The sequence below is a fragment of the Triticum aestivum genome, chromosome 5A, assembly GCF_018294505.1.
Source record: "Triticum aestivum cultivar Chinese Spring chromosome 5A, IWGSC CS RefSeq v2.1, whole genome shotgun sequence".
Taxonomy (NCBI): domain Eukaryota; kingdom Viridiplantae; phylum Streptophyta; class Magnoliopsida; order Poales; family Poaceae; genus Triticum; species Triticum aestivum.
Genome location: NC_057806.1, coordinates 661449219 through 661476737, shown reverse-complemented (window position 1 = coordinate 661476737; position 27519 = coordinate 661449219). Strand labels below are relative to the sequence as shown.

The 27519-nt window shown below is 41.3% G+C and overlaps 2 protein-coding genes across 5 annotated transcripts; both read right to left on the bottom strand.

The window, feature by feature from the left end:
- Nucleotides 1–351: 351 nt before the first annotated feature.
- On the bottom strand, nucleotides 352–21086 carry LOC123105754 (callose synthase 3). 4 transcript variants are annotated; one of them, XM_044527895.1, is made up of 43 exons: nucleotides 20604–21086; nucleotides 20269–20510; nucleotides 19908–20008; nucleotides 19434–19558; nucleotides 19263–19356; nucleotides 19021–19131; nucleotides 18811–18927; nucleotides 18595–18687; nucleotides 18333–18424; nucleotides 17201–17327; nucleotides 16267–16404; nucleotides 16092–16168; nucleotides 15934–16024; nucleotides 14757–14873; nucleotides 14444–14561; nucleotides 13340–13674; nucleotides 12434–12486; nucleotides 12265–12325; nucleotides 10586–10667; nucleotides 9669–9718; nucleotides 9431–9517; nucleotides 9034–9171; nucleotides 8839–8936; nucleotides 8672–8756; nucleotides 8424–8584; nucleotides 8189–8312; nucleotides 7222–7319; nucleotides 6949–7087; nucleotides 6602–6753; nucleotides 6229–6338; nucleotides 6012–6128; nucleotides 5812–5880; nucleotides 5500–5680; nucleotides 4857–5004; nucleotides 4091–4210; nucleotides 3877–3992; nucleotides 3709–3792; nucleotides 2929–3041; nucleotides 2530–2759; nucleotides 1494–2291; nucleotides 1363–1413; nucleotides 1030–1215; nucleotides 352–905 (listed from the first exon to the last, which is right to left on the bottom strand). In XM_044527895.1, the coding sequence occupies exons 2-43, from the start codon at nucleotides 20471–20473 to the stop codon at nucleotides 657–659; spliced, it is 5841 nt and encodes a 1946-aa protein (XP_044383830.1). In that variant the 5' UTR covers nucleotides 20474–20510; nucleotides 20604–21086; the 3' UTR covers nucleotides 352–656. The 4 variants fall into 4 exon arrangements, with proteins under 4 accessions (XP_044383830.1, XP_044383828.1, XP_044383827.1 ...); XM_044527893.1 differs by having other exon boundaries at nucleotides 8424–8756; nucleotides 20604–20729; nucleotides 20824–21086; XM_044527892.1 differs by having other exon boundaries at nucleotides 8424–8756; nucleotides 20604–20772; nucleotides 20889–21086.
- Nucleotides 21087–24759: 3673 nt separating this feature from the next.
- On the bottom strand, nucleotides 24760–26714 carry LOC123101753 (uncharacterized). Its single transcript, XM_044523061.1, has 4 exons — nucleotides 26488–26714; nucleotides 26200–26310; nucleotides 25939–26101; nucleotides 24760–25238 (listed from the first exon to the last, which is right to left on the bottom strand). Exons 1-4 carry the CDS (start codon nucleotides 26712–26714, stop codon nucleotides 24852–24854), a joined length of 888 nt encoding a protein of 295 aa, XP_044378996.1. The 3' UTR covers nucleotides 24760–24851.
- Nucleotides 26715–27519: the final 805 nt, after the last annotated feature.

Genomic DNA, 27519 nt, shown 5'->3' with positions numbered 1-27519 from the left:
GCCCAGGATAGCCAGTGCGCCTGCCACAAATGCCATTCCACTCGCAGCTCGATCCGGATGAGCTGGCGCTGTCAGTTCATACGGATTCCGTCTCATCAATTTCACCGGGCCAGACGACTCACAAGTTCAGGACCATCTCTTCTGATCTGAAAATAATTAACGGCAAGTAGACCCAAACACTAAACTCTGCAGTAAGAACCAAGGACACTAACATGCACGGATAAATAATCATCAGCGGGCAGTAAATAAGACCGTGCTGGAGCTACTTTTATCACAGCCGGAAAATTAGGGCATGCACTCTTGTGAAGCGGTGAAAGTACTTGTAGTTGCACAACTGCTGGGGGAAAGAAATGATTACCGTAGCACGGGGGAAAAGGCAACACGCATGTACCCGCGGCGCTGCATCACATGATCAATGTACTCAAGGACAGATGTTCCCAGCTCCTGGCCAGTGGCCATTGCTAAAGTGCTGTAGTATTTACACAAGAAATCACTACAATTCCTACATTGCAGCTTGTGTGAAGCTGTGATCACAGGAAATATTTCTATATCATGGAATATCTACAACCTATGTATTCTGAAGTAGCACTATATATTTCTTTATGGCAGAAGTTCTAGATCTTGAAAATGGCAGGCAATTGGGCAGAAGAGCTAACTTAGTCTTTGGTGCTAGCGGCCCTCTCCTTCTTCTGACCGCCAAGAATCCGGGAAATCTGCAGTCCTCTACTGAACGCCTGGTTGAACAGCATCCGCGTCTGGAACTCGGAGACGAAGGGGAACCATGACAGGACAGTGATTGGTGTGAACAGAAGCATCCCCATGATAACCTCGTATGCCCGCGCAAGGGCTCGGACAGATCCCCAAAGCCCCGTGACCCGGAAAAGAGGCCTGCAAGCTTGTGCAATCTGGAAGTGATAACAGAGCAACGGTAAGAAACCAACGGAAGCATATATAGATGAAACAGAAGCAGGCATTCCGTTGTAGTAATAAATATATGATGAAGCAGACACAAGAAAGAGAATGGCTGACCAGTAGTATTCCCCATCCGGTGGGCAAGAATGCCAGGAAGCATACAAGTATGTCTTTTATAGTCATGTGAAGCAGTACTATCAGCACGACCAAAATAGCGAAGAACGAAACGAATATCATGAACTTGATCAGACGGAAGAACAGCTGAAAGTTCGCGCCGAACCTCCGCCTTCCGACAGATATGATCTGAAAAGACGGTAGGCAATTTAGGAAAGGAATTTAGCCAACGCAACTTTCAGAAATACAATGTTGACAGGAAATCGTGATGTTCCGCTATAAACATTTGTACTGACTGATCCATGTTTTATTGACAAAGCAACCATACTCTCTCACCTTCAAAATAACCAGCATCACCAAAATTACGAGCCATGAAATTAAGTAAACCTGGAAGTCACAAAATTGAAAAATGTTAAAGACCCACCCAACCACCTAGCACAGTCAAAGTCAAAACACTGCTCGCATACCACGATACTTTTGTTGTTCTTTGCGATAGTTAACTGGTAAACGAGGCCATACTGATATATGAAAAACCGAAGGGACAAAATTATCTCAAAGATGATTCCGATTGTTCCTGTATGCTTCAGATGCTCCTGCTCTATCTCCCACCAGGATTCCCAGCTCTTTTCTGGTGACACACCAATCCCACCACGATTGCTGATCCACTTATTCCAGTCCGACCAATCGTCCAAAATTTTCGCCCACTCAAACCCCGAGGGGTTGAACAGAAAGGGTGCAAAGAGCCATGTCAACACTAGGAACCACATGGAGGACGTAACAAAGATATATGCGATGGTTGAGTGTGAAGTTTGACCAAATAGTTGATAAACGATGAGCAGAGTCATCAACTCGATGCCTTTAACAAAGTGGCTGCGAGAATATAGCCTGTAGTTTTCTGCAAACTTTGCATGAAAGACAACAAATCCCCTACCGGTACTTCTGTATTGAGCACCTCCATGAAGCAACATACGTCCATAATAGTGAGTCTTGGTACCAAGTGAAAATGTAAAGAACACGGATGCCAATTGCAAGTTCATCATTATAAATTCACTTAGTGCCTTGCCAAATCCTTTTTCAAGGCCAATTTCCATCATCATGGGCAGGGCCATCAGAAAACCAAGCTGAACAAGAGACTGCGAGGCAAGAGCAACCTGAAGAGCATGATTATGGCTGAATTTCCGTTGTGTTGCAAGCCCTTCTTCAAGTCCACTAAGAGCAAGATAAAGGCGCCCATACAGAAACACATAAACTGTGAAGACTGTCAACTGAGAGGAGTAAAAGGCGTTAGAAAAAACTATAGTTCATTGTACTGATATACTCCAAATGCAAAATACAAGTCGTTGTGAACATATTGATGGCAATATCAATATAATATAAATGAGACAAATATGCCCCTTAAGCTGTAAACAATCTCTATAGAGAGAAGTTCGTAGGCTAACAAGATTCATATTTGCATTTGGCAGAGAAACTTGTATGGATATATTCAGAACGAAGTGATCATACCAGTGTACTGAAATAAAATCCCACGGTGGTGAAGTAGCATGAAAGCATTCTGAAGAAATCGAACCGGTGCCCAAGCCGGTAGATATCACGGCTAAGGGTCTGCTCGCCATTTCCATTTGCCACCTTAGCCTCAAACTTGGAGATCTGATTTAGTCCTACATCTCGTCCCTTGCCGACTTGCACATATTCATGATGTGTTACATTGCCACCACGAAGAGTTGAGTTAAATCCTAAAGTATTGAAGACAATATGAATCAAAATATAATACTGATATCTATTTTGCTATCTCTTGCAAGAAAATATCTTTAATGACTACCCTGTTGGCTCTTATAAACACTACCCCCTGAAGCCTTGATTTTAGGAACATCATTGATCACTCGATAAAATCATGTAACAAACCTGCAAAAATATCTTCACTTAAGTTGATACTCCTTGATGCCTTACTGACACCACCCCTTGTTAGATGGAAAAGCCTATCAAATACATCCGGGTGGCCATAGTGGAATCGAACCCTAGACAAATTCAGTAATAAACTTAGATACAATTCAAAAGGAGAATGCAGGATCAGCTAGTTGAAGCAAAGCAAATAATGAATGAATTGGAAGAAGAGAACAATATGAAAGTAGACACAAATGATGGACGGTATGAAGTAAATGGCGACACAGAGGAATAACCCTGTCATAAGAAATCACTGTGCATGTGGACAACACGTTGAAAGATACAAGTACTGCTTCCTTGGTTTTATTCATAGCCCTTAACTGTTTCCACCCAGTAGTTATAAAAGTTCGATCTAAGACTTGCTCTCTCACAGAATTTTTGGATAACCGCATGTATGACGATTCTTGTGAAATATGAATGCTTGCACTCCCGTCTTATTTTCCGCACTAACTATTGCGAAATAATAAGGGACTGAATAGAATGTATTAATACTTTTCCAAATACTTCGATACTCAAATAAATACAGTGTGTGTGTGTGTGTGTGTTTCTCTTTTTACAGTAGCTGACACACTGCCAGAATAAATGTATAGAGTATTTTTCTAATCATTGAAATGTACGAGTAAATGTGTAGTGAAATACTCCCTCTGTCCCATAATATAAGAGAGTTTTTGACACTTCACTAAGTGTCAAAAACACTTATATTATGGGATGGAGGGAGTAGTTAATAGGAGAAGATCTCACTTCAGAGGGTTTGCAAGCAGCCGTTGTCCAATAGTCACAAAACTGTGCTCCTGATTTGACATAAACCATGCAAGGGAGGAGACACTGCACCATGGAAGACAAGAGAGGTTTAAGATGCATAAATAACAGGAAAAAAAATCTCAATTGTACACTACATTAGTAATCAACCTGCCAGTAAAAATGTGCTCCCTAACTCCAAGGATAGATGGCTGCCGGATTCCATCTTCTGTAAGGAACTCTTGAAGCAAGTTTCTCATTTTAAGTGCTTCTTCCATATAGTTATCCTATGAAATTAATGGCATGATGACAAGAAAATGAGTTCTTACTAGAAGCATTAGTATAATTTCATAAGTAAAAGCACTATAAGCATGATGGGAGATACCTGGTTCATGTCTATGGTTTGCAGGCCTTCACCACGGGTGAAAATTATTGCATGGTTTTGATTTTCAGGTTTTCCTTCTCCTAATATTGCAGGGCCTGGAAGTTTTATCCGGTAGATAACCTTGGAAACATAAAGATGTGCCCAGATGGTAGAAATGTCACATGAGTCATTTATACAAACAAAAAAGAGTACCCATCCAGAAATCTTGACATTTTTATGGAAAAGGAGAAGTTTTGTGAATAGAAATTGCAGCGGAGATTTTAAACTTGTACAATCATGTCACTTGAACCCTTAAAACATGAAGTTGCTAACTGTACCTCCATCAGTCAATGATAGTAAAAGTATCACAAAACACAACTACATAAGTGGCAAGTTTAGTGACCGCTTTATTACGCCATCTGATTTTATTTTCTAACTATAGACTAAATTTCAGAAATAAGTTTGAAGACTTCATAGACTAAATTTCCGTTTAATGACGTCCATGAATCAATCAAGTAGGAAGATTACTGCCACCATTTTCAGCACCTAGAAGATACAGTTGAGAATGCCCCTTTCCTAGTTTTTTTTTTTCTTCAGTGTTGAATTGCATTGCCTGTGTTCTTTATATCTTCCATCACATGTTTTAGATCCATACTAGTTTCAGAAAAACAAACTGTGGGTATTTTGGTTCTGCACTGCCCTTTCTATTAGTAAAAATTATTTGCTTCACAAACATGATTTGACAGAAGTTCCGCACCATAGCCTGATAAAATTGAACTAACATTACCTGATCAAGATTTTGTACTGGACCCGCAGATTCAGAGTCCTTATTTAGAGCAACCTTTACCAATGTAGAGTAATAAGCTGTCTCAATTTGCTTCTCTCCTACTCTATCTTCCACCACATCAATATATGCTACACGAAGAGAAGGGTACCTGCGAGAAATATAACTCCAGCAATTAGTTTACACTTCGAAGGTAAACTCTAAGTAATGGCATTCCTATGCTATCAAATTATAATGGGTAATCAAGTGTACACTTATGTGAACTTGTGAACTTTGTGAAGGCAAATGTGGGGGAAAGCATGTGTTGTGGCTCTGGGTAATTGCATGACCGTATCAGGGAGAAACAAGAGAAAATTTAAGTTCCCACAGAGATATATGGTTACGGGCTTCCTGCACTATTCCATTGAGCTGCTTCCATATTTTTGTTTCTCAGAATTGCAATCTAATTTGATCATGAAATTTCTCAGTGCCATATAATATCCCTGTCTCTATGCCCACCAATATTTCGAGATTTTTTAGAACTCGTCAGAAAATTTCATGCGGGTTACATCAAGATATGGGTATTTCACACAGCAATAGAAAATGAGTATTCCACTAAATTTATATCCTGTATTGTTATTCAGATATATGCAGAAGGATCATTTACGTTCTCATTAGCTGTAATATGTCTTGGGCATTTGAAAGAGCAGAACGCTTGTCATTTCCATATTGTTGGCATGATACCACATAGGCGAACTTCATATCAGCCAATGCTTCACACTGAGCAATCAAGGACTTCCACTCTTCATCCGATATTGTCCCAGCTGCTTTATATCCTTCCATGAGATCTGCAGAAAACCCATGTTACAATCATTAAACCATGCTTGAACTAGTAAAGATGCGCTGCTAATGGTGTTATACCCCCGTTCTTTCCATTTGGGTTTAGCTGGGGAGATAACAGAGACTACAAAAATATTACCTTCATGTTTGGCCATATCTAGAAATGCTTCAAGAACCAAAGCTTTTCGATAGTACATCATGCCTCTAACTGTTTCAGATCAATCAAATAATTTGAAATTAAGCATGATCAGGTTAAATTGAGAAAATGTAGCATTTGTTTTAAAAAGGGTGATACATGTAGCTGAATTCAACAAATAAATGCTAACCAATTAATTGTACCTGTTCGAGTTAGTGTTTGGCCTCTGTATGAAGCCCATTGACGAAGCGCTTCTTCCTTCAGTTCTTCATCATCTTTTAGTTCTTCCTCAATCCTTTCCTGGAAGTTTTTCCATTCATCTGTATGCATAACCATACAAAATAAATGTCTGGTTGTTTCATAATATACTTTATTACTTATGACTGGAAAGGAGAAATTGTTCTTCCTCTTCCCCCCGACCTGGGTAAATTTTCTGTAGGTAGAACAGAGTGGAAACTCCATCTTCATTTTCCTCTTCAAGCTCTTTTATGGAGAAAAGAACATGCTCATTGTAATAAGGAGTCAATGCACTACACACAAAAAAAAATCTCATCATTATAACAGAAATATCTGACATGTGAATCATAAGCAGATGAAAAGAGAAGAAAGAGGAAGTTGATAAAACCTTATCATTTCAGGCTGTGTGCTATTACATTTTTCTATTTGCAATATACAGAAACAAATCACTACGGTAGATCTATATACTTGATCACAGTTTCACAAAAAGAGTGATGCATGCAAGGTCAAAAGAGGATTAGTAAAATTAATGTGCAAGTTACATATAAGGACTTACGAAAATGAAAGTGTGTTTCGGACTTTAGGAGCATCAGGCATATCCATAAACAAAGAGTTGGTGAAAAAGGTAAGACGCCTTCTGGCTTCAAGATTTGAAGGAACGTCCATAGCAGACTCTTTCACCGTCAGCAGTAGTTCCAGCCTATTCACCTGGAGTGAAGATTATATCCTTAGACAATAGGTAAACATCCGGTTTCATTAGAACGCCAGAAAAGGGGAACAAGAAGAATTGCATTATCGGAAGGAATTAAGAATGGAGCAAATTGGTCAGGAAATGATCCCCCAGTCTATGAAAACAAGAGACATTCACAATTTTAGAAGTTTCAGTTACTTCTTCAATAAAACCTTTTCTTTCCAAGCCTCTGTGCTGACTTCTAGTGGAAACTTGATAGCTCCAGATGGTTGAAATAACTGATATTCATTATCCCATGCTGTCATGCCCTCTGGCCTTTGATATGAACCCCCATGACTTGACTCCAAAATACTGCCATGTTGTAAAAGAAGCAATGACAAACCACAAATATAAGCTGCTCACAGAATGAGCTCTAAGCAGTAAGATAGCAGGGTGCAGTACTTCATCGTCAGGGATATTTATACATGCTTAAAACAACATTGTACCTAGGAAGTTGGTCTTCCATTATATCTCTCGTTACAACCTCCAGCATATCTTGAAATATCTTTATCACAGCGACCCTGTCTTTCTCATCATTCTTTTTCTGACATCAGTAAACAAAAGAAAGAGGAATGAAAAACAAGAATGAGCACAATGAGGCAAAACAGCATAATATGGTTGCACAAACATGTGAATGGACTACATTTATGCTGTAGTATGTCTAACAAGCATTATGTAATGAAAGATATACAAAAGGACAACATGAGCTTACGAATCGACATCAGTACAAATAGGCAAGTAGGAAAACGTCTAGATATTTTCATTAAAAAAGGTCTAGCTATTTCCTTAATGAATCATGCATGCAGTGCTAGTCTTACATTAGGTAAAATTGCACACTGGTCATGGCTATAGTACGTAACCATGCATTGTCCAAAAGAAACACAAAGTGTCATGTGCTGGCACAAATCATTGGAACAACCACTAATGTGTTATGAATAGTATTCACACACACACACACACACATGTCTACTTCATGTTAGTGTGCTGTTCCAGTTTCTATCTGGTTACTGGAAAAAAGATAGACCATTTTGATTTGCTCAAATTCAGGAAAATAAATTAGACTGCTGCTAATAAGTTGCTGATTAAGTTGTTGTGCCAGCGTATTTAGACAAGCTCATGAAAGACAAGTTCTCCAGTAATGAGTTCTAAGGTGGCATGAGAAGACATTGGATTAATCAGTTATTTGTGTACACTATCAACACTTGGAAAAGGAAGAATGCAACTTTAAAACACAAAATGAAAATGATATTGCTTTGTATTGAGGTGCATACTTTCCAGCAATATATCCATATTTGTACTTCTAAAAATGGGGGAAATAAATTGTACCTTTTCCGTAATTCAGTAGAAAACCAGAAAAAAACATAACTTATTATTTATGACCTTGTTTTTTACAACTGGAAATGTCATACTTACCAAGAATAATACCAAGTCAACAAACTTATTGTAGAGATCTGGCAGGGATTGCATATTCAAATCTGTAATAACTTTGTCCTCAGCAATACACTTTTCAACTTCAGTAAATATAATATTTATGACCCTGAAAGCAGCACGAATAAAATGCATCAAGTACACCATGGATCAGGCAACTATTTCTCACAAGTTTAATAGATAAAGTCTAGGACTCATAAAAGGTATATAGGAGAGATACCTTTTCTCTGGTTCACCATGTACAAGATCATTGATGATGTTTTTACATGATGCATAGCATTCTTTAATTGCACAAGAAAAATAATAATCGTTTTCAATCCTCTTTTTCAAGTCACGGTCTTTACCATTGCTATCCTTCGCCATGTCAACAGCTATGGGGACCTGTCCATTTGCATATAAATAGAAGGGAATGAGGATGGCTTCCCATAAATTATAAATAAAATAAACAAAGTAAAAGCAGAGAAGAACCATGCTGGCAAGCAAAAATGGAGGCCACTGCGTAACACGAAGACCCTGATCAGCCACATATGGAACAAGTAGCAGCTCCTTCTCCCTATGTTAAAAATGACAGCATTTGCTTATGGTCAAAAGACAAAAGTGCAGTTGAAAACTTATAATTCATACAATCTAATCACCTGTTATCTATAAGGTCTTCCTCACGGAAGCTAGAGACAATTTCATTCCACATCTGTGCAAATCTTGCAGCTACCTTCTCCTTGTCTTCATGCGTCATCTAAAATGTAGTATCATTAACAATATATTTCAAAGAATTAATATCGAACAATAAATTGCAAGAATACCACAATAATATGTAAATGAAGTATGAGTACCTCCTTGAAACGATTCTTGAAATTAGACCTTAGACCTTTCTTCCGCCTTGGATCAGATGTTTCAACCGGAACTAGACAATCATTAACGGCTAAAGGTATTGAATCAAAGCGAGACCGCAGCATTCCAAGTGTGCGGATCTGTCTCATCCAGGAAAGAAAAAGATATTTGTAAATGATTTCTTTGAGAAACTCATTCATATGATTTGTAAATGATTTCTTTGAGAAATTACAATCATTAGAACTGCCTACTGAGGAGCCTGAGTCACGTTAACAAAAAAGCTTCATGACGGGATAAAAGTGTTACGCTATGAAAGAGGGACCGCGCCATAACAGAAAAGTAATGGTGGCCTGTTTAATAAATTTGTAAATAGACATCACTGAACAGTTAAAAGATAACCTCGCCAAGTCGTTGGAAAGCACCATAAACTCCACCAACTAGAGTGGAGAAGATTGTATACCAAATTTGCGTGTCCATGAAATACACCTGGAAAGGGAAAAATGCACATAATCATTGTCGTGCTCTCCTCTAGTGCAAGTGAAACTGTCATAAAGTGGCGGCCTCCTATTTTTCATAATCGGTAACATGGTCATAATAGGCATTGAACTTTCCAACAAAACAAAGGAAAAGAATTTACCAAAATGACTGGGGCCCAAAGTGAAATTACAACGCCAATGTTTCCCTTCGCTGCATAACATGATTTAGGAATGTTATAAACAAATAAACACCAAATGATCATCTCTGCAGTGTTTTAACAAAATTGACCCTCTGTTGAAAGTTCAGTCAAACAGAACTCTAGTCCAAAAATTTAACCAAATCAGTGCTGTGCATCTTAATGTTGAGAAAACTTAGCATATTTGTAGAAACGGCGATTCACAGGCCAGCGCAACATCACCGGCTCAGCACCATTCCCGTTGGTGCTGAATGATTTGCCAACCTAAGCAGTTCAGTTGTATGTAACACATGCATTGATCGCACTGCCGAGTTAGCTGAGTGAGTGGTGTAGGTGTGTTCTTGGTGAAGTTTGGCTCCTTGTGCGTGAGATATGCATAGGAATCGAAGATAAAGTAGAATTTCTAGCCGCTGTTGCATGGCAAATATTAGCAGTGTTGCCATGTGGTGCTCAGCCTGCAGTGCGTGCAGTTTTTTTTTCGAATGTTAGTGTGCATGCATTTTTCTAGGTAACATGGGTTGGCGGTGCTGGCCAGGGCCAAAAGAATGGCACTGAGCTCTCAAAGCTCAATGTTGATAACAATGGCACTGCCATGTGAATTGGTAACATGGGTTGGCGGTGCTGGCCAGGGCCAAAAGAATGGCACTGAGCTCTCAAAGCTCAATGTTGATAACAATGGCACTGCCATGTGAATCATCATTTCAACCATCAAGGTTGACTTTTTCTCAATGCGAAGATACATGGTGCTGACATAGCCAACTTCAGCGCCGGGGGCAAAAAGGTCAGACTTATTTAATATTTCGGACTAGGGTCGCTTTTAGCTGAACTTCTGATAAAGGGTCAAGTTTGTCACTTCTCACATCTCAGAAAGACATAAATACCTCTTGGAAAAAACTCATGCCACCGGAAATGATTTATAGGGAATTTCATGATATCCTTGGTGGGTTCAACAAGAGGCTTGATCTATAAGAACAAGTGCAACAGTTAAGTTAGAGATACATTTAGTTCAATACCAATTTATTTGAACAAAACAAAATAAATCAGATGAAAAATTGCATCGCTTAAAATCAATCAGGCTCAAACACTCCTGCGGCTTCAAAATGTAACTCTTCAACGTATTAGACCATCATGGTTTGCACTATCTTATAAGTGCAACATCTCCAACACACAAGCTTGTGAGAAAGTTGCACTCGAGCTTCATCAAACTTGTAGTTGTAACAAAGTGTGGCTTACCTTGGTAAAGTTGGAATCTCCAGTTCTCTCCTAAGGTTCCAGTTTAGATCCATAAACTTGCAAGTTTTCTCACTTGGGTCATTACTACAAAACTATTGTCGGACGCTAAAATGGATGGTTGGTGCAAAGATCCGGTGGCATTATAACTATTAGATTATATAGTTGCAAGTACAGTAGCAACTAAAAATGGAGGTTTAATATTGAGGTGCATTTGGAATTTTATAGATAGATGTATGCCAATTGCCAAAGCAACAATTGGAAGCCACTTCAGGATCATTAATCCCATACCTTAATTCAATGTCGGATCATGGTGCAAACACTTCTTTGGTAAGTAAGGATCTATGCAAGTTTTGAAGTATTAAGGACCTTTTTTTCAGGAATAGGTGCAAGGACCTAACTGGACCATCTAGAAGAATTTTGCCCCTTTCTAAGGTCAAGCTAGATTTTATGATCAATTATCTTATATATGTGGAATAGTTATATTAGGCCATACGATTTAGATGTTTTACTTTACGATTGACTGCCCTACTACCGATTATAAAAACACTAGCTACTACTGTACTACACTTCGGGTACACGCTATTTAAACCAAAGCTAACAATCTATTACAAATCAGTAGACACTCAAATTGTTGTTCTGCCATGTAGGATGCGTAGTAAGTTAATATTCCAAAAAAAATGGTAAGTAACAAAATGTAAATTACTACGAGTGACCTCTCTGGCCAAACACGACTAGCTTGACCACAAAAAAAATTCTTTCACTGATTTTGGCTGAATGTTACTCCCTCCGTCCCAAAATAAGTGACTCAACTTTGTACTAAAAGTTAGTACAAAGTTGAGTCACTTATTTTGGGACGGAGGGAGTATTTATTAAGTATTATGCACCAACCCAGTAGAACCTTCAACACCCCCTCTCACGTGTGGCTCGATAAGGCCTAAATGTGGATAGAAAGAGGACAAGCAAAAAATTAATTTAAATTGTGAAAAAACCAAAACCTCTTGGCTCCACTACCATATCAAGTTTCATGTACCAACAGGTAGAGCCAAAAGTTCGAACTGGGAGAAGGTTGGGCAATGCATTTATACTTCAACACCCCTCTCACATGTGGCTAGATAAGGCCTAAACGTGTACAGAAAAAGGGCAGGCAATTAAATTGTGAAATCTGAGACTTGGACCCAAGACCTCTTGGCTCTAATACCATATTAAGTTTCATGCACCAACCAGTAGAATCAAAAGTCCAAACTGATGTACAAAGTTAGGCAATCTACATATAGTTCAACATTATTGACATAAAAAGGAAGATAAATTGGTATGTGTGTATAATCACCTCGACATAGTAGCTAAATACGAACTTTGTCAAAAGAAGAGCAACCCAAAACATGGTGTACCTGAAAAAAACGAAACAAGAACCACATCTCAATATACAACCAAGTACATATGTATTGTTGATTATCCTGGATTCAGTATGTAGTGAACACTAACATACGGGCGCTTACATGAAAAGTGAAAAGGCACTTTCATGCATTCCCCTACCAACAAACAGGCGAGTCTGCATAAATACAACAACATAAGTTCACAATGTTCAACTTGATTTAGTAAATAAATTGTATAACTTCTATTGAAATTTCAGGGGACAATTCATATGTGGCATCAATGTCAAAGAGTAAATTACACCGAGATGTATCTTAAAAACTAAGAACCAAATTCAAAACCAAAACTATAATAACTCAGAATATTAATATTTTTAAAATTATTGTATATTTGTAAACATTTTATACATAATTGCTTTGGATTTACATAACTTTAAAAACCTGCATTTTCAATGTTATCATTTTATATATTTGATTTTAAATATCAACTTTACCTTAGCATTATTTTATTTTAACAGAATGATATTCAGCTTACCGAAAACAAATCAATTTCATTCTACAGTCACTTTTTAAAGTTTTTGCAGTCATATAGACACAGTTTGTTTCCCATCATATAAGTACTCAAGGGAAGTGCAGAACATAAAAGGATTATATTCTTGATGGTTTAAGGCAATGTTAGCTTTGGTAAATGAAATAGTAGCACAAATTTAATTTTCACTAGCATAACGCGCATCCATTGCTAAGGAACCACAAGAAACAATTCAGTCGTACTGGATTAGTAGTCTATTACAACCAATAAAGAAACTCAATCAAGCAGCCAACACTGCACTTGTGTAACTGCCGCAGCGATGTGAGCACCATTGCAAGGTATGATTTGTTTTTCTTCAAATTGGAGGGGTATGGTGGGTTCTAGATGGATCAGGGCGATTGGGATGGAGTGGGGAAGTGAACTGACCACTACCACCACCAACTCCAATTTATAAGATACAGAGTGGTAGAGAGATAAGTAAAATTCACTCAAATATAAATTACCTGAGACCACCACATGATCAATCTCATGAGTTTATAATCTGAACCTTCAAGTTTCCGGCGTAGTAATGGAAGAGCGAAAAGTACAGCAGCTAGCATATCGGGCAACAAGTATACGACTACTGCAATGATGAAGAGTGATGGTTGATCTGGACCATTTCCGAACCAGTTTTTGATGGTCCTAATAATTCCTGTCGGTTTCTCCCAGGTGTATGCATATGTAACTGACAGAAGTACCACCCACATAGCTGCCAATATGAACTTCAGGACATATCTCAGTTTGACCATAAATTCCATCGTTCTCCTGGCCCTCCAATTAAAGATTATGTCAAGTGTAGCTGTAAATAAATACAAATGAGCATTCAAATCACAGCTGAATTTGACTAAACTACATAACAATCATGAACGCTGGCAGTACAGCTTTATGCTCGCTGAAAGATATTAGTGCTACACATTATGAGTTTGGGCCACTGGGTGACTCCAAGTTGAACTTCCTCCATAGCCAATTTTCATTGTAAAACTTCTATCATGACACATTCCTTTGACCGATTCTAAACTTATTCAACTAATCCACCCATTCCCAAATGGTAACAGCATATAGGCATAATTTACTCTGTTTCATATTCAGAGATGATATTGTGCTGCGAACCTAATCATGCCTGTCTCATGAGAAAGTTAGAAGAATGTGGTGCCAGGGTTTCCCAGAACTTCAGCAGCACGCCACTTGTGACTGTAACCCAGATTAAGGATGAGCAAGAGCAAGTACATCTGTACATGACCAATGCTAAGAATCTACAGGCTCTTATATCAGGGGGGGGAAGGCTTTTGGTCTTCATTTTTTTCCTCTTTTCATGGTTTGTTTGTTAACAGACTCCTTATGCAATGAAATTAAACAAAACTTTAGTCGTTCGCTTAAAAAAGTGATATTCTACACAGCCAGTTACATGTATGAAGAGGGAGAAGAAGCATATGTGGCATGCTCGCACTCGAAGAGAAAGAGCGAGGAAAGAATACACAATCAAGTAAAATTAGGATGTGAGCTAAAAAAGGTTAAGGAATAAAATATAAAAGAGTCACTGTAGCAGGTTGGTTATCAAGATCCCATACCTTTTCCAAGATTTAGTATAGAAGAAGTGATAAAGATGCTCAAGATCTCCTTGAAAACCAGAGGATCAAAAATATTACCTAATGACCCTCCTTCACTCCAAGCAAGAATAACCATAATCTGGCATTAAAAAATCAATATTATATTAAGCTGAAAATGGTATTTCATCCATCTAACCTACCATAGGTTGTTTAAGTGCCTTGCATATAAAAGCACTTCTCAACTTAAAGCATTTGACTCTGCAAAGGTATGCACAAAATGACGGATGTGAAATCTGCGAAGACAGATAGTTACCACCAAAGTGGAAGTAAATACCTGAAGAGCTAGAACAAAGAAGCTCCACATTCTATCGAAACTCCTGAATATGTGCCAAAACGAGCGCAGCTCCACAAAATTGACCTTCCCTTTCTGCTTGTCAGCTTTTATTGTGCTCTGCAAATAAACAGTTACACTAGTTGTTGTTGTTGTACTTCAATGAAATAAGGACATAGCATGATGACATGAAATAGATCCTAAAAGGGACATTTTGGTATATGCCACTGCTAAACCTTGACCTACTTTATATGCCGCTGTAAAGGTTGTCGTATACTGCAGAGACTTATTTTGATTTATTTTTTATGTCATTACCGTTACACTCAGTGCGTTTTCTCAATTGGCTATAATTGGCAGCAGAGTTCTCCTCGACTCATGCTACCTCCCTCCACCTACCTAAACCCTTCATCCATTGCCTGGATGCAATCTCTGTAAATGCATATTGGACTAGCCTCGAAAGCTCAGCAAGTGGTGGGCCCACCCACAAGGCGTCGTGCAGCATGCATGTCAGCAGCGATGGCACCCGAGGGAGGTTAGCAATGCAGCTTATGATTTGGAGAAATATACTTAACAGGGTCGTTCCCTATGCTGTTTGGAATTATTTTTGGCATAAAGCTGTGTTTTCAAACTCTCTGATATATGTGTTTAGTACAATACTATTTTGGCGCAAGCAGTTGGGTCCACAAGCCCTGTTGGTGACGGATATTGGAGTTCCCAATTAATAATCATGAAAAAAATCATGGAGTAGAGCATGCTATAATAGGGGACCTGCAAAAATTCATGCAAAAATACAAGCATTTGTATACTGTAAAAGAAGATAAATGGATAGTGCCGCCCTATTCATTTATCTTTGCTTTTTACATGATATACATTTTGAACAGAAAAATGCAGCACATTATAGCACCTTCTACATCCAAGAAGTTTTCATGATTGATTGTTGGAAACTCCAAGGTGCATCACTTGTTGCTGGCACAAACACTTGCGCCAGATCCGTGCAATGCTGCTATCTAAGTTGGACTGGTACTGTAGTTTTTTTTGCAAAAAGTTACACTAGTAGAGGAAAACCGACGGCAGTGCCATAGACAAATAAGTCAGCATTTGCAACGAGCCCAATGACATGTAAAATGTTTTAAGTTCTACCAAAAGCATGTACAAATATTTCATGTTGAAATGGACTTACTTCATTTCTTTCATCAACTGGCTTTAAAGGTTGACAAAAGAAATCAGCATCAGCTCGCATAGGCCAAGCTAGCCGAAAGCAGTCAGCAGACCTGCAAATAAACAAATATAAAATCTAGAAAGCATGGGTATAAAGTAGGAAGTAATAAAAACTAATACCAAAAAAATTCGTTAAGATCATCGTAGTTTCTCCACTGAGAATGATTCCCTTTTTCTCTTTTGCTCCTTTCAGCTTCCTGAAAATGAGGGTGGAATACTTATATCTAGCAAGTGAAGAAGCATCAGACACAAGTTAGACAGTCAAATGATGTTTGAGAGCAAAGCCAAAGTGTACCTGCGCGATGGTACAGTAAATTGGAGTGACAATCTTTTTTAGAAAGGCTTCTTTATCACCGCCATAGGCTGGCTTCACATATTCGCCTGTCATGGCACTCACATTTCCAGCTAGCATACCATACATTTCAAATGCCATCTATAAAAATGTAAGAGCAAGAATTGTCAGCCCCTTGCCAAGCTATGATAGTTGAAGATGAACATTTTTGTGGGCACGTTACAATTTAAAGATGCACGGCTGACTACATTCTTAAAATAGAAATAACAATTGTAGCACTTTATGATGCAAGCCCTGAACTCTGCAAGCACTCCACTACTAGTCAACAGATCTTTGAAAGAAAACAACCACATTAGCATAGAGATGACACTGAACTCTAGTCACACATTCACAGCCGTTACATTATGCCTCCGATAAGCTCGATTGTACAATTAAGCTAATAGCACATGTACTCCCTAAAGTTACTAGCTGGTTATTCAGTATTCCCTCAATAACTCGAACAATTTCAAGTAGGGTCTAGCAAAATAATGAAAATATGTCCAAAATGGTTACACCACAGTTTTCTTTTGCACCAACCGAGGATGTGTTCATGGGTCAAATGGATATGGACATAAGAATATAAGCGTCAGTCAATTGTTTAAAATGGCGGACACCAAGTTGATTGGCGGTGTTGCATGAATCAGTTTACATAGAAGAACTTCATTGCTTATTGCTATTCATCAGAAAAAGTAAAGGATTTTTCATATAGACTATAGCAGTCCGAAAAAGAGATGACGAGCATGAACGACTTGATTACCATTAATGGGAAACTAAAGAGTAACCTAACTAAATACAAGATGTTAGTAAAGCAAATCAGACAGCTAACTATAACAGATTTTTTCAAGGAAGAATGAGAACTCGAGATGAAGAGAGTTATTATTATTTGTCCACACCATACATGATGATATATGTAGCAAAGACATTCTGGCAAAAATCGCAAATTTGCAGCTTCCCCCCAGATAAGAAGGTATAGACCAATATAGAGTAATTTCCGTTGTTGCACCTCTTGCTGAATTGTTGGCAACCTATAGTTGAGAAAGACACAACAGAGAATCAGAAATGAGTAACCGTGGAGCACAGCAGTCTTATTTGTACATTTTGAGAAAAAACTCAATGCTCATTTTCTAACTTCGAAAGTTCGTCTATTCTTACATCTCTTTCATTATCTGACATTAAAATCATAACAAAACAAAACATTTGATAATTGAGAAAACCTAATCTATTTTGATTCACTCTAGCTATTATATAGTTAACCAAATTGAGTGGATAACTAACACTGGTGTCCAACCCAGGCACACATGATGGAAGTACATGAACAGGTAGGGTTACACCCCAAATACGTTTGGTGTCTGCTAGGTTCCTTCTCTGACACACCTACACACGCACCCACTTTTTTTTAGTTGATTCTACATATCATTCATGACTTACAAGTACCAAAAACACCAGAAAGACCCCTAAGTTGATTGGATAAGCGCTATGGCTGCTGCCTATGAAGATTTAAAGGCAATGAGGGTATCATGTTCAGAAAATTGTTTTATTTGTTCCATCTACTTTCCATATTTGTGTGTATTTACGGTGCATACACAAGTGTTGATTTTGCTGCCAGACAAGGAAGCCGAGAAAAGAAGGTGACAGGCAACGTTTTACTTCGATTGGTAGGGTGGACGACATGTGGTTTGAAACTGTGTGCGGCAAGAACAAGCATTACAGTTGTAACCCCGTTCAGATTATGTGTCCACAATTTATACCTCCATGTTTAATATGCTTTATAGTGGGTAAACTTTTGCAATTTTTTAGTATTAAAGAAAAAATTTTGCAAAAATGTCAATTCCACTTTATATATTTGTATGCGATTTTCATAATAATTTTACCAAGTCCTAATGCTTTAAGTCCATCAAGAAGACGCAAGGAAACATAACAAAAGAATCAATCTCCAATAAATAACTTTAAATATAAACAGTAAAAAGGCAGAATAAATCAAAGTCACAAATGAACAATTAGGATAATAGAAAGGTTTCTCAGGAATTTACCAAAGGCTACTCTTGCGACCATGATATGTGCACCACTTCTTGTAGTTCTTAAATAACTTTTTCATCACTTCATCAAGCGCATTGTCCTCCAACTGAGGCGGCAATCGTTAACCATTAGATCTCTAATAAAGTAAAAATGTATATTAACAGGAACAGAAGATAAATGTTACGGAAACATAAGAAAGGTAAGGGGAACATCTGTATATGTATGTTAGCAAGAAGTAAAATCAAATGCTCCAAGTGCCTACAGAAAGAAAAACACCTTTGAGTGTTCATCGGTCTTTGGATGTTTCCGTATATGTATGTTAGCAAGAAGTAAAATCAAATGCTCCCTCTGATTAGAAACATTATCTGTCTGCATGTCAAGAGATTAATGATACATCAAACATCAGAAAACGAATTGGTTAAATGTCAACATCAACAATATAAAACCTAAACAGGTTAGACAATAACAGAAGTTAAATCTAGACTGCCTTTCCTGAAAGCCAAACATAGCTTGTAGCCAATCCAAGAGGTCCTCGTTAACCTTACTCTCGTAATTTTTGGGTAGTGGAAGGCCTCTAGTATTGCGAAGAGCAGAAGCAGCAGCTTGTATCTTAAAGGTAGAAAAAGCACCATAAATACTTCACTTGGACAACATTAAGTCAACAGGATATTTTAACAAAGAGAAAGGGCAGAAAAAGGAAACCTCAGGAAATTTCATGACTGCCTGGTTGCCACTGTCAGGATCAAGAGGCAGAATGTTAAAAGGGATATAGATTTTTGTCTTCTCTTTAACCTTATCAGCAGTTTCCAAGATCTAAGAACATACAAAATTAAATTGGTAACTGTTAATTATCAATTGTTATAGTGGCAATTTCCATACAAAATCTAATTGGTGATTACAGTGCAGCACCATGAAAGGGGAGCAAATAACTTGTTAGGCTATACCTCATCGTCAACTTCAACAGCATGTTGTTGAGTGACTGCTTTTAAAACCTCAAACAGAACATTGGCGGTCTGGTATGCTTTGGTAAGTTGGGAACTGCATGCAGAAAGAGAATCTCTTGGCGACAAAATCAATTAACAAAGGAGCATTATCAAATATACAAAGTAATGTACCGATCCCCTTGGTCAGAAGCATTTTGAAGTGCCTGAATATATTTTTTGTAGTAGTGTCGATAGAAGGTCTGTATTTCCCGTGCATCGCTCTTTTGGGCCCTTCCGGTCAAGGTGGGCACATTCTCCTAATGGGCACAAAAAAAATGAACAGGCTATGAAATGTATAATCAGATAAAATGGATGGGTTTAGAATTCAAACAGGACACTGATGTCACCTAAAGGTTCTCCATGTTGTCTGATGAAATCAAATCTCATATAACTCTTCTCAAGCACAACGCGAAATTCACACTCACAAGACCATCCAAAACTATGCAAGTATTAGCATGTGCAGCGACTGTTCAAAATCTAACATGAAGTGGTGGACAAAAATGGAGCACGCGGCGAAGAATCCAATTTGGCATTCGATGGGCAGGTCATCTGTAGGTGGTGGCTACTGAGCTAATGCAAACAGAAGAACTGAAAACAAACTCGTACCCTTTCGAGCCGTTGTAGAAGAGCGGTCTTGAACTGTCGGACACCTCGACCGCTTGAAGTCGGATCCAATCTGTGAGCCTTTTCGAATGCATAGAATCGACCTGCCCATTATTGCAGACAGGCACATTAATGTGATGCAGCACAAGATGAAGTAACAGAACAATAATGGGCAATTATAGGCCTAAGCTGATGGACATGACTAGCATTGAGGCATGCCATAAGTGGCACCAAATATGGTTCACTACTTCTTCAATAGAAGAAGACAGTACTAGTACAGTTTAGCAGAGTGCTGTGTTGACACCTGACAGTATGCGTGTGGCAGTGCTGAAAAAAGCAGAGGAGAGGAATAGTAGTAGCTTACAGAGGTAGGCGACGCGGGGGTTGGCCGCCTCGACCTCGTTGGCGACACGGAGGATGGGCGCGATCTCCACGAGCGACGACGGCACCACCTCGCTGTCGAAGATGGGCTCGCCGAGGTTGACGGCGGTCTGCGTCCTCAGAATCCGGCGAGGCCCCGGCGGCTGCATCGGGCCAGCCCTGGAGAGCGTCCGCGACAGGGACGTCATCGCGATCAGTCTCCTCGCTTCCCGTCACCGTGCTAACCTGAACGCACACACGCAGAGAGATTGGGGCGGAGCTGAGCATACAGTACATCAAGACCACGGTTCCAGAAGGTTCTAGAAGGAGGGGCATTACCTTGCTCCTCTGGCCAACCGATTCCACCAGCAAAATTCGGGCATGAGAGGAACTGAACTCCTCGAACAGCTGCACCAATCGCCTGGAAAAAATCGAGCTCCAGGCCTAGCCCATGCGTGAGATTCCCTGAATTCCGGAAAAGTTAGCGCACTCCGCGGCGCTCGAGGACCTGGAATGACACGAGACGAGACGAGAAGCTCGGCAAGGGAAACTGTAGAACCTCCTCGAAGCTTCTAGAAAAGCGGCAAGAGACGAGGCGGGTCGCCGGAGCGAGCGATTACGCACCCTGCGCGCGCGCGGAAAAAACCCGGACCCGCCAGCCCGCCGCCTCGGCCACCGCGACGTCCTTCCGCGCCGTGCCCGGCGCACGAGGGCGGAGCCTGTGGAGAGCGCCGCCGGAGGCTTCGGGAGGGAAGGCAGGCGACCGCGGGGGGGCGGCTTCTGGCGGGCGAGTTGATCGGCGGGAGGCGGAGGAGGGGGGAGGGGGGGGGGGGGATTTTGAGTTGGCAGTTGGGAGGGAGGGGAGAGCTTGGCTTGGGGTGGGAAGTGGGAAGAGGACGCCACCGCCGGTGGAGAAGGAGGCAGAATCTTTTCGTTATTTACGGGTCCCTGCCACTGAGGGGTGAGGGCCAGATAGGTCGATCGTCGTCGGGTCGCGAGAAAAGGCGCAGCAGCGTCTGGCGTCGCCGGCAAGCACGCACGCCCGCCACCCCTCCCCGATTCCACTGATTAAACCCTCGTCTATCACCGTGCAAATCATTGCTTTATCTAATTAATCACACGCTAATGCACTCGTACATACGGTACTCATAAGTATTTATGTAATTAAAGACAGGCAGTGGCTACTTCTCAGCTCCTCCAATCCGTTACGAAGGTAGGGCCTCTTTGATTCATAGGATTTTCAAAACGCGGGAATAGAAAAAACATGAGATTAGAGTGGAATGTCGTCTTGAATTCTATAGGGTTGTACGAGTGTTTGATTGTGCATAGAAAAGACGCGGGATTCTTTTAAGCAAGTTTGAGTGGATGGGGTGTTTCCTATGAAATCTAGTGCAAATGAATCCTATGAAAAAATTTCTATGGTTTACAATCCTTCAAATCAAACAACCAAGATGGAAAAAAATTCTAAGAATTAGAATGCTCCAAAATCTTTTGAGAATCCTTTGAATCAAAAAACCCGTAGTATCATACACCAGTATTATATGCATGATACTAGTATACTTCCTCCGTTCCATAATATAAGGACGTATTTTATACTAGTGATTCCACTACACCGGATTGTAGCATGGCACAAACCGTGCATGGTAGTAGGTTTGACGAACGAAAGCAAGTTTATACTACCATTAAAAACTAGTCTCTGCATAATCCAGGAGAATGCCAAATCCATGGTATGATTGACTGACAACTGATTTGCGTGCAATTAGGCTACGCTCTCTCTCGAATTCACTCGATCGGCGAAGGTGACGGGGCTGAAAACGAAACGGCGGCTCCAATCGAGCGAGCACCAAAAAAATCTGCGTACACCGCGACGCTGCTGCTAACGACTGCCTTTCGTGAGCGACCGAGCGAGCGAGACAGGTGCGCATATAAATTCCTCATTTTTTGTCGAAAGAGACCCTCTGTCCACTGGAATTGACAAAAGAGACCCCTTACGGACGAAATTGACAAAAGAGACCCCCTCACTAGTGGCGGCAGGCGCGGCAAGCGACACGTGTCACCTGCCGCCACGCCGTGAGGCGGCGGGCCCGGCCGCCACAACAGGAGGCGGCAGCCCGGCTATAATGGTGCGTGCACAGGCCAGCGTGCCGCGACGGAACGGGCCGCGCCAGGCGGGCCCGGCCGCCACCGGGTGAGGCGGCCGCCGCCGCTGCTGTCGCTACTCGGCCGACAAGGCCTGCTGCGCGCGGGCCCAGTGGGTGGGCCACGCCGCCACTAGCTGAGGCGGCACGTCCTGTGCTGCTGCACGCGCGACAGTGCGCAGACGGCGCTGATTTCGAGGCGCGAGCTTGATGGTTGTGACTCCGACGCGCGGGAATATGGCCGCTTTTGGTTCTTTCGCCCGGGAATCCTGCCTTTGCTTCTTTTGCCTCAGCGGATGCGATGGCACTGGGAATCCGAGGCTACGCGAAACTGTTGTGCCGACACTACAGGGATCGTAAATATCCTCGCTTAATTTTCTCGCCATCATTTATCGTCTGAGCTTATAAAAGGAGGCACCGAGGCTCTCGTCCAGCCATCCTAGAAATCGCCAGTGCGCAAAGTGTGTAACACATTTTTTCAGTCGGTATGAGTTTGCCTTGCTCGGATCAAAGCATTAGGCCGAGGGAAATGAAGAATGCAAGTTTGCCTCCTGGGGTGGCAGTCCTGCGGTGTTGGTGTGGCGATCTTTGCAAGGTGAAGGAGGTGACGGATTTTTCAGATTGGTTGGGCATGAAGTTTTTCATGTGCGCCAATTATGAGGAAGATCCTGCCGTAGCTATTTCAGAGTACGACAAGCCTCCAGTATGCTTTAACCATCACGAATAGATATTGTTGGTATTTTCATTGATTCTTTAGTAACATTCTTGTTTCTTGTTGTAGTCTCCTCCGCCTCTGTGCATGTACTATCATTAGATTGACACGGAGAAGCCGGCTTGGGCAGTGACTGAGATTCATGAAAGAAGTCGCCGTGCGTGGAATAGTTTATTTGCGGAAGAGCGACGCGAGAAGGCGGAAGCTGAGGAGAAAGCAGAGCAAGAGAGAGAGTTAAAAGAATAATATGCGGAGCAACACCGTTTTTTTGAGGAAATGGGAAAGAAAAACAGGGAAGAGGCTCGTCGCATGGAGGAGCAGAAACGACAGCGAAAGGAGGCTCGTGAGGCAGAGAGGCAGAGAAAGAAGGAAGGGATTGTCAGGCCAAGGCAGCAGAAGAAGCTGGCGATGGAAAAGGAAAATATCCACGCTGGACTCAGTAGATTCCTGTGGTAGTATTTAAAATTCCGCAATCATTTGTATCTTTATTTCTGCACTTTAATGTAGCTTTATTTCAGGAGTTAAATGTAGGTATATTCCTACAATGTATCTTATTTTCAGTTATGCCGTGTCGTAATGGAAAAAAATATAGTTTAAGAATAAAGTAGTGGCATTTTCTTTCCCTCCACTAATATCGAACATCGTGCAACAACTACAAAATAAAATTAAGATAGAACATAATGCCCTACAATAACAGAGTACAAACTAATAATGCAAGTACATCCGAATTAAACGGTAGAACTGGAATAAAACTACATGAAGGCATCATCGTCATCCTCCATCGATGCAGAACTCTTGCCCTTCGAGGATGTAGAACTCTTACCCTTGGACGATGCAAAACTCTTGCTCTTCGAGGATGCAGTACTCTTGCCCTTAGACGATGCAGAACTCTTGCCCTTTGATGATGCAGCACCCGGAAGCGGCGGCATGAAGATATCATCTTCATCCTCGCTCTCCTCAGTCCATAAAAATGGATGCTTTTCTGCAGTCCTTCTGAAAGTTTCACTCTTCGGCTCCACTACATTCTTCCACCTTGCACGCAACCTAAGAAGTTCTTTACGTACCTCCTCATAGGTCCTTTCAGGCCACCCACACCTACGTAATTGGTGAGCCAACTCATTCATTATGGTGTCACTACCGGTGAGTTCGTCCCATGGAACTATCCTATTGTCCATCCTGAAATCGGTAGCTAGCCTCAGAAGAGTCCTGCTCATCCCAGGGTGAAAACTACGATCGAAAGGATAATGGGACATCTCGACTACACTACACTCGAATGCTTATCCAACTCCGTCTGAAGGGGGTTTTATAGGTAGAGAGGAGAAAATGGCGGGAAAGAACGAGTGCAGTATGGCGGGAAAGGGTTGGCGAGAACATATGGCAGGAAACGAGTGGCGGGAAGATATGGCGGGAAGGGGTTGGCAGAAAACGGATGGCGGAACATATGAAGGGAAAGCGTTGGCGGGAAAATATTGAGGGGAAAGCGTTGCCTGAAAATATTTTTTTCAATGTCTAAGACGGGCAATGGTTGCACAGTATTCATCAGCCAAAATATTAAAAAAAATTCATTTCGGCCTAACATAAGCAAAAGAATGGAGCGGGATAGTATGGCGGGAGATATAGGCGGGAAAAGTTGTTCCTGACTGGTGCATTTTTATTTCAGCAAACATAGATGTTCAAATCGAAAAGTCTGATACACACATATATAGATACAATGGGTCGCGCACGTGCATAGATGAATCACCCTACTTTACGACGACCACCTGGCCTTTCCTTACGACCGGAAGGCGACAAGCGATTAGGTGGCCGGGTCACACGAAGACCGCGGCCGTACTCCAATTCGGCTTCATGTGTCTGCGAGTCCTGCGTAGGTGGTGGAGTCGCGAATCCTTGTTGCGAACCTGAAGCGTAATTGTAGGCGTATGGTTGTGACTCCGGGGGGATAAAAGATGGGCCAATAACATCCCCTCCGAAGAACTCTGTAACTAATGATGTAACCGTGTCACCAAGATCATGTGATGCTCCCCGGAGGCCTGTGTTGACGCCATGATCATGTGATGCTCCCCGGAGGCCTATGTTGACGCCGCGTTGGGTGTTCTCATCGCCCCAATTAACATCAGGTGTGTCCTGCACATAGAAACATTTTAAGCAAACTGTTAGAAGATAATATATGATATCATTGTAAATGCATTGAAATGTAAACATGACTACCTGAGCATATCCCTCTCCTATACTGTCTGGCCATTGTACTTGGTGCTGGTTTAAATCTGGTACACGAGTCTCCTCGGGCATGGGGATCCCTCGCGTGGAGAGAAACGGCTGAGATCCCTCACCTTGGGTGTATGCATCATATCCTGTGTACGCATATGGGTTAGGGGAAAGAAATTGCTCAGGCATCGAATCCAAGCCCGTGCCATGGTCCTGAGATGTCTGCCCCTGACGAAGCTGCATCGAAGAAGAGCGATGCAGTGGCAGAGATGAGTCATGTCGTGGCAATGTCGTTCTAGTACTCGGACCCTCCCCCATTGCTCATGGCTCGTACGCGCCTCGCTCGGTCTGGACGACGGTGCCACACTCGGTCTGGCTGACCTCGCTACCGGCATGTATGCTCCAGTGGCAACGCCGTCGCCTCTACCGCATCTGAACTTCTTTGCCACGAATTGTTGCAAAAGTTTCTGGAATGTCTTGCGATATGGGCCCTGGGCCGGCATGCTATCCGTAGCCATCTGCCCTACTTCGTTGACATTTTCAAGCTGAACAATATTTGGATGTTATTTAGTTCAAATGATTATGAAATGATGGACCTAAAAAAGTTACAAGTGATTACCAGGTGGTCACGATAGTAAGCTGCATGCAGCTCAACATGTCTCCGCGCCTGCTCCTCTTGTGTGAGATGTGTTGGTATAGTAGCTGGCTGACTGGCCAGGCTAGCACGTGTGTTCATGCAGTACCACTGCTTGTACGCTTGATCTGTACTTCCATCGTACGGTCTGCAAAATTAAATAATTACATAAACCGTTGTGATGAAAGCAAAGCATCTTCACGCATCGTATGATCATCGTAAAAAAATAATGTACATAAAATATACCTAAGTTGACGCACTATATCTGCTAGCGCTTCATTTTCCCACTTGTGTACCCATTCACTGTTCTCTTCCCTCCAATCGTATAAACTCCAACCCCTGCCCATATTGGTTAGCCTGCAAATTATGTAACAAAGTGTGAGTTTAGTAAATTAAAAATGACACTAACTATTTAGGGATGTCACATCTTACTTATGTGTTTCCTCGTCGATACGTCTGGGAAAAGGTGGTGGAATTTCTTGATAGAGACTGAACTGTCTCATTACACGCTCTGGGTTGTAAGGTTCAACACACCACAGGAACAATAAGTTGCAGCGAGTCAGCCAGAATGCACTATCGGTCAACATGCCTGGTGTGAAGTGTCGAGCATCAAAGACCATTTTTAGCTGGTCCTGAGTCCACGGGTTCCATGTGACTTCTGCCTCATCAAGTATCTCAAACTGCTGGTGGTACATAGGGTAACAATTTTTCGCAATATCTGGAGACCAACGTTTCCGTGCCTTTGTCCACCTGGTGGCCATAGTTGCGCTAGCACCCTCGCTAATGTCGTATGGGTATACGGGTTGTACTATACGAGGTCGTCCTACAGGGAGGTATTCCCAGGACCACAACTGTAGAAACTCGTAGGCGACACAAAGTAATGGAGCTTTTTGTGCGAAAGAGGTTTTTTGCGTGGCATCACACAAGCCTCTGTATGTATGAGATAGCATGGCAGAACCGAAGCTGTATTTTGGCTGCTCGGGTAAAGGTTCATCTAACATATTCTCTGCAATGTAGATGAGACCAGGGATAACAACGTCCCCATGTGAATTTGGAAATAGATTCCCGAGGAGCCACAACAAATACGCAAACAGATGTCTTTTTCTCGTCTCCTCATTGGCGAAGCTAGATAAATTAAGAAAGTTATCACGAAGCCAGACGAGTGGGATGCCCCGAGGGTTACCAGAACGTTGTGATTCTGGCATTTCCATCCCAAGACGGGCTGCTATATCTAATGCCCAAGATGGAGACACTCGTGGAGAGACTACCGGCTCACCTCTAATTGGTAGAGCAGTGATCATAGAAACATCTTTCAGTGTAGGTGCAAGCTCCCCAAAACGAAAGTGAAAGGTGTGGGTTTCAGGTCTCCACGGTCAACGAGGGATGTCAAAAGGGATGGGTCCGAACGTACTTGGTCGTCGCATGATGTGAGCCTAGCAAAACCTTGTAGTCCATAAGCGTCAAGGTGAGCAAGGAAATGATTGTGTATTGGCCATGTTTTCTTTATGGTTCGAAGTCTGAAAGGCCGATAATCATGCTTAGTATTTGGTTTCAAAAATAGGTGGC

What these genes read in the sequence shown, in the direction of transcription:
- LOC123105754 (XM_044527893.1), bottom strand. Translation starts at nt 20,473, where the DNA reads ATGACGTCCCTGTCGCGGACGCTCTCCAGGGCTGGCCCGATGCAGCCG. An exon ending in TTTGGGCCCCAGTCATTTTG is followed by an intron (nt 9,518 to 9,668) that starts GTAAATTCTTTT and finishes TTCCCTTTCCAG; the next exon opens with GTGTATTTCATGGACACGCA. An exon ending in ATATTACAGCTAATGAGAAC is followed by an intron (nt 5,005 to 5,499) that starts GTAAATGATCCT and finishes TATTTCTCGCAG; the next exon opens with GTACCCTTCTCTTCGTGTAG.
- LOC123101753 (XM_044523061.1), bottom strand. Translation starts at nt 26,714, where the DNA reads ATGGCCACCAGGTGGACAAAGGCACGGAAACGTTGGTCTCCAGATATT. An exon ending in TGCAACTTATTGTTCCTGTG is followed by an intron (nt 26,311 to 26,487) that starts GTGTGTTGAACC and finishes CATAATTTGCAG; the next exon opens with GCTAACCAATATGGGCAGGG. An exon ending in GATATAGTGCGTCAACTTAG is followed by an intron (nt 26,102 to 26,199) that starts GTATATTTTATG and finishes TTAATTTTGCAG; the next exon opens with ACCGTACGATGGAAGTACAG.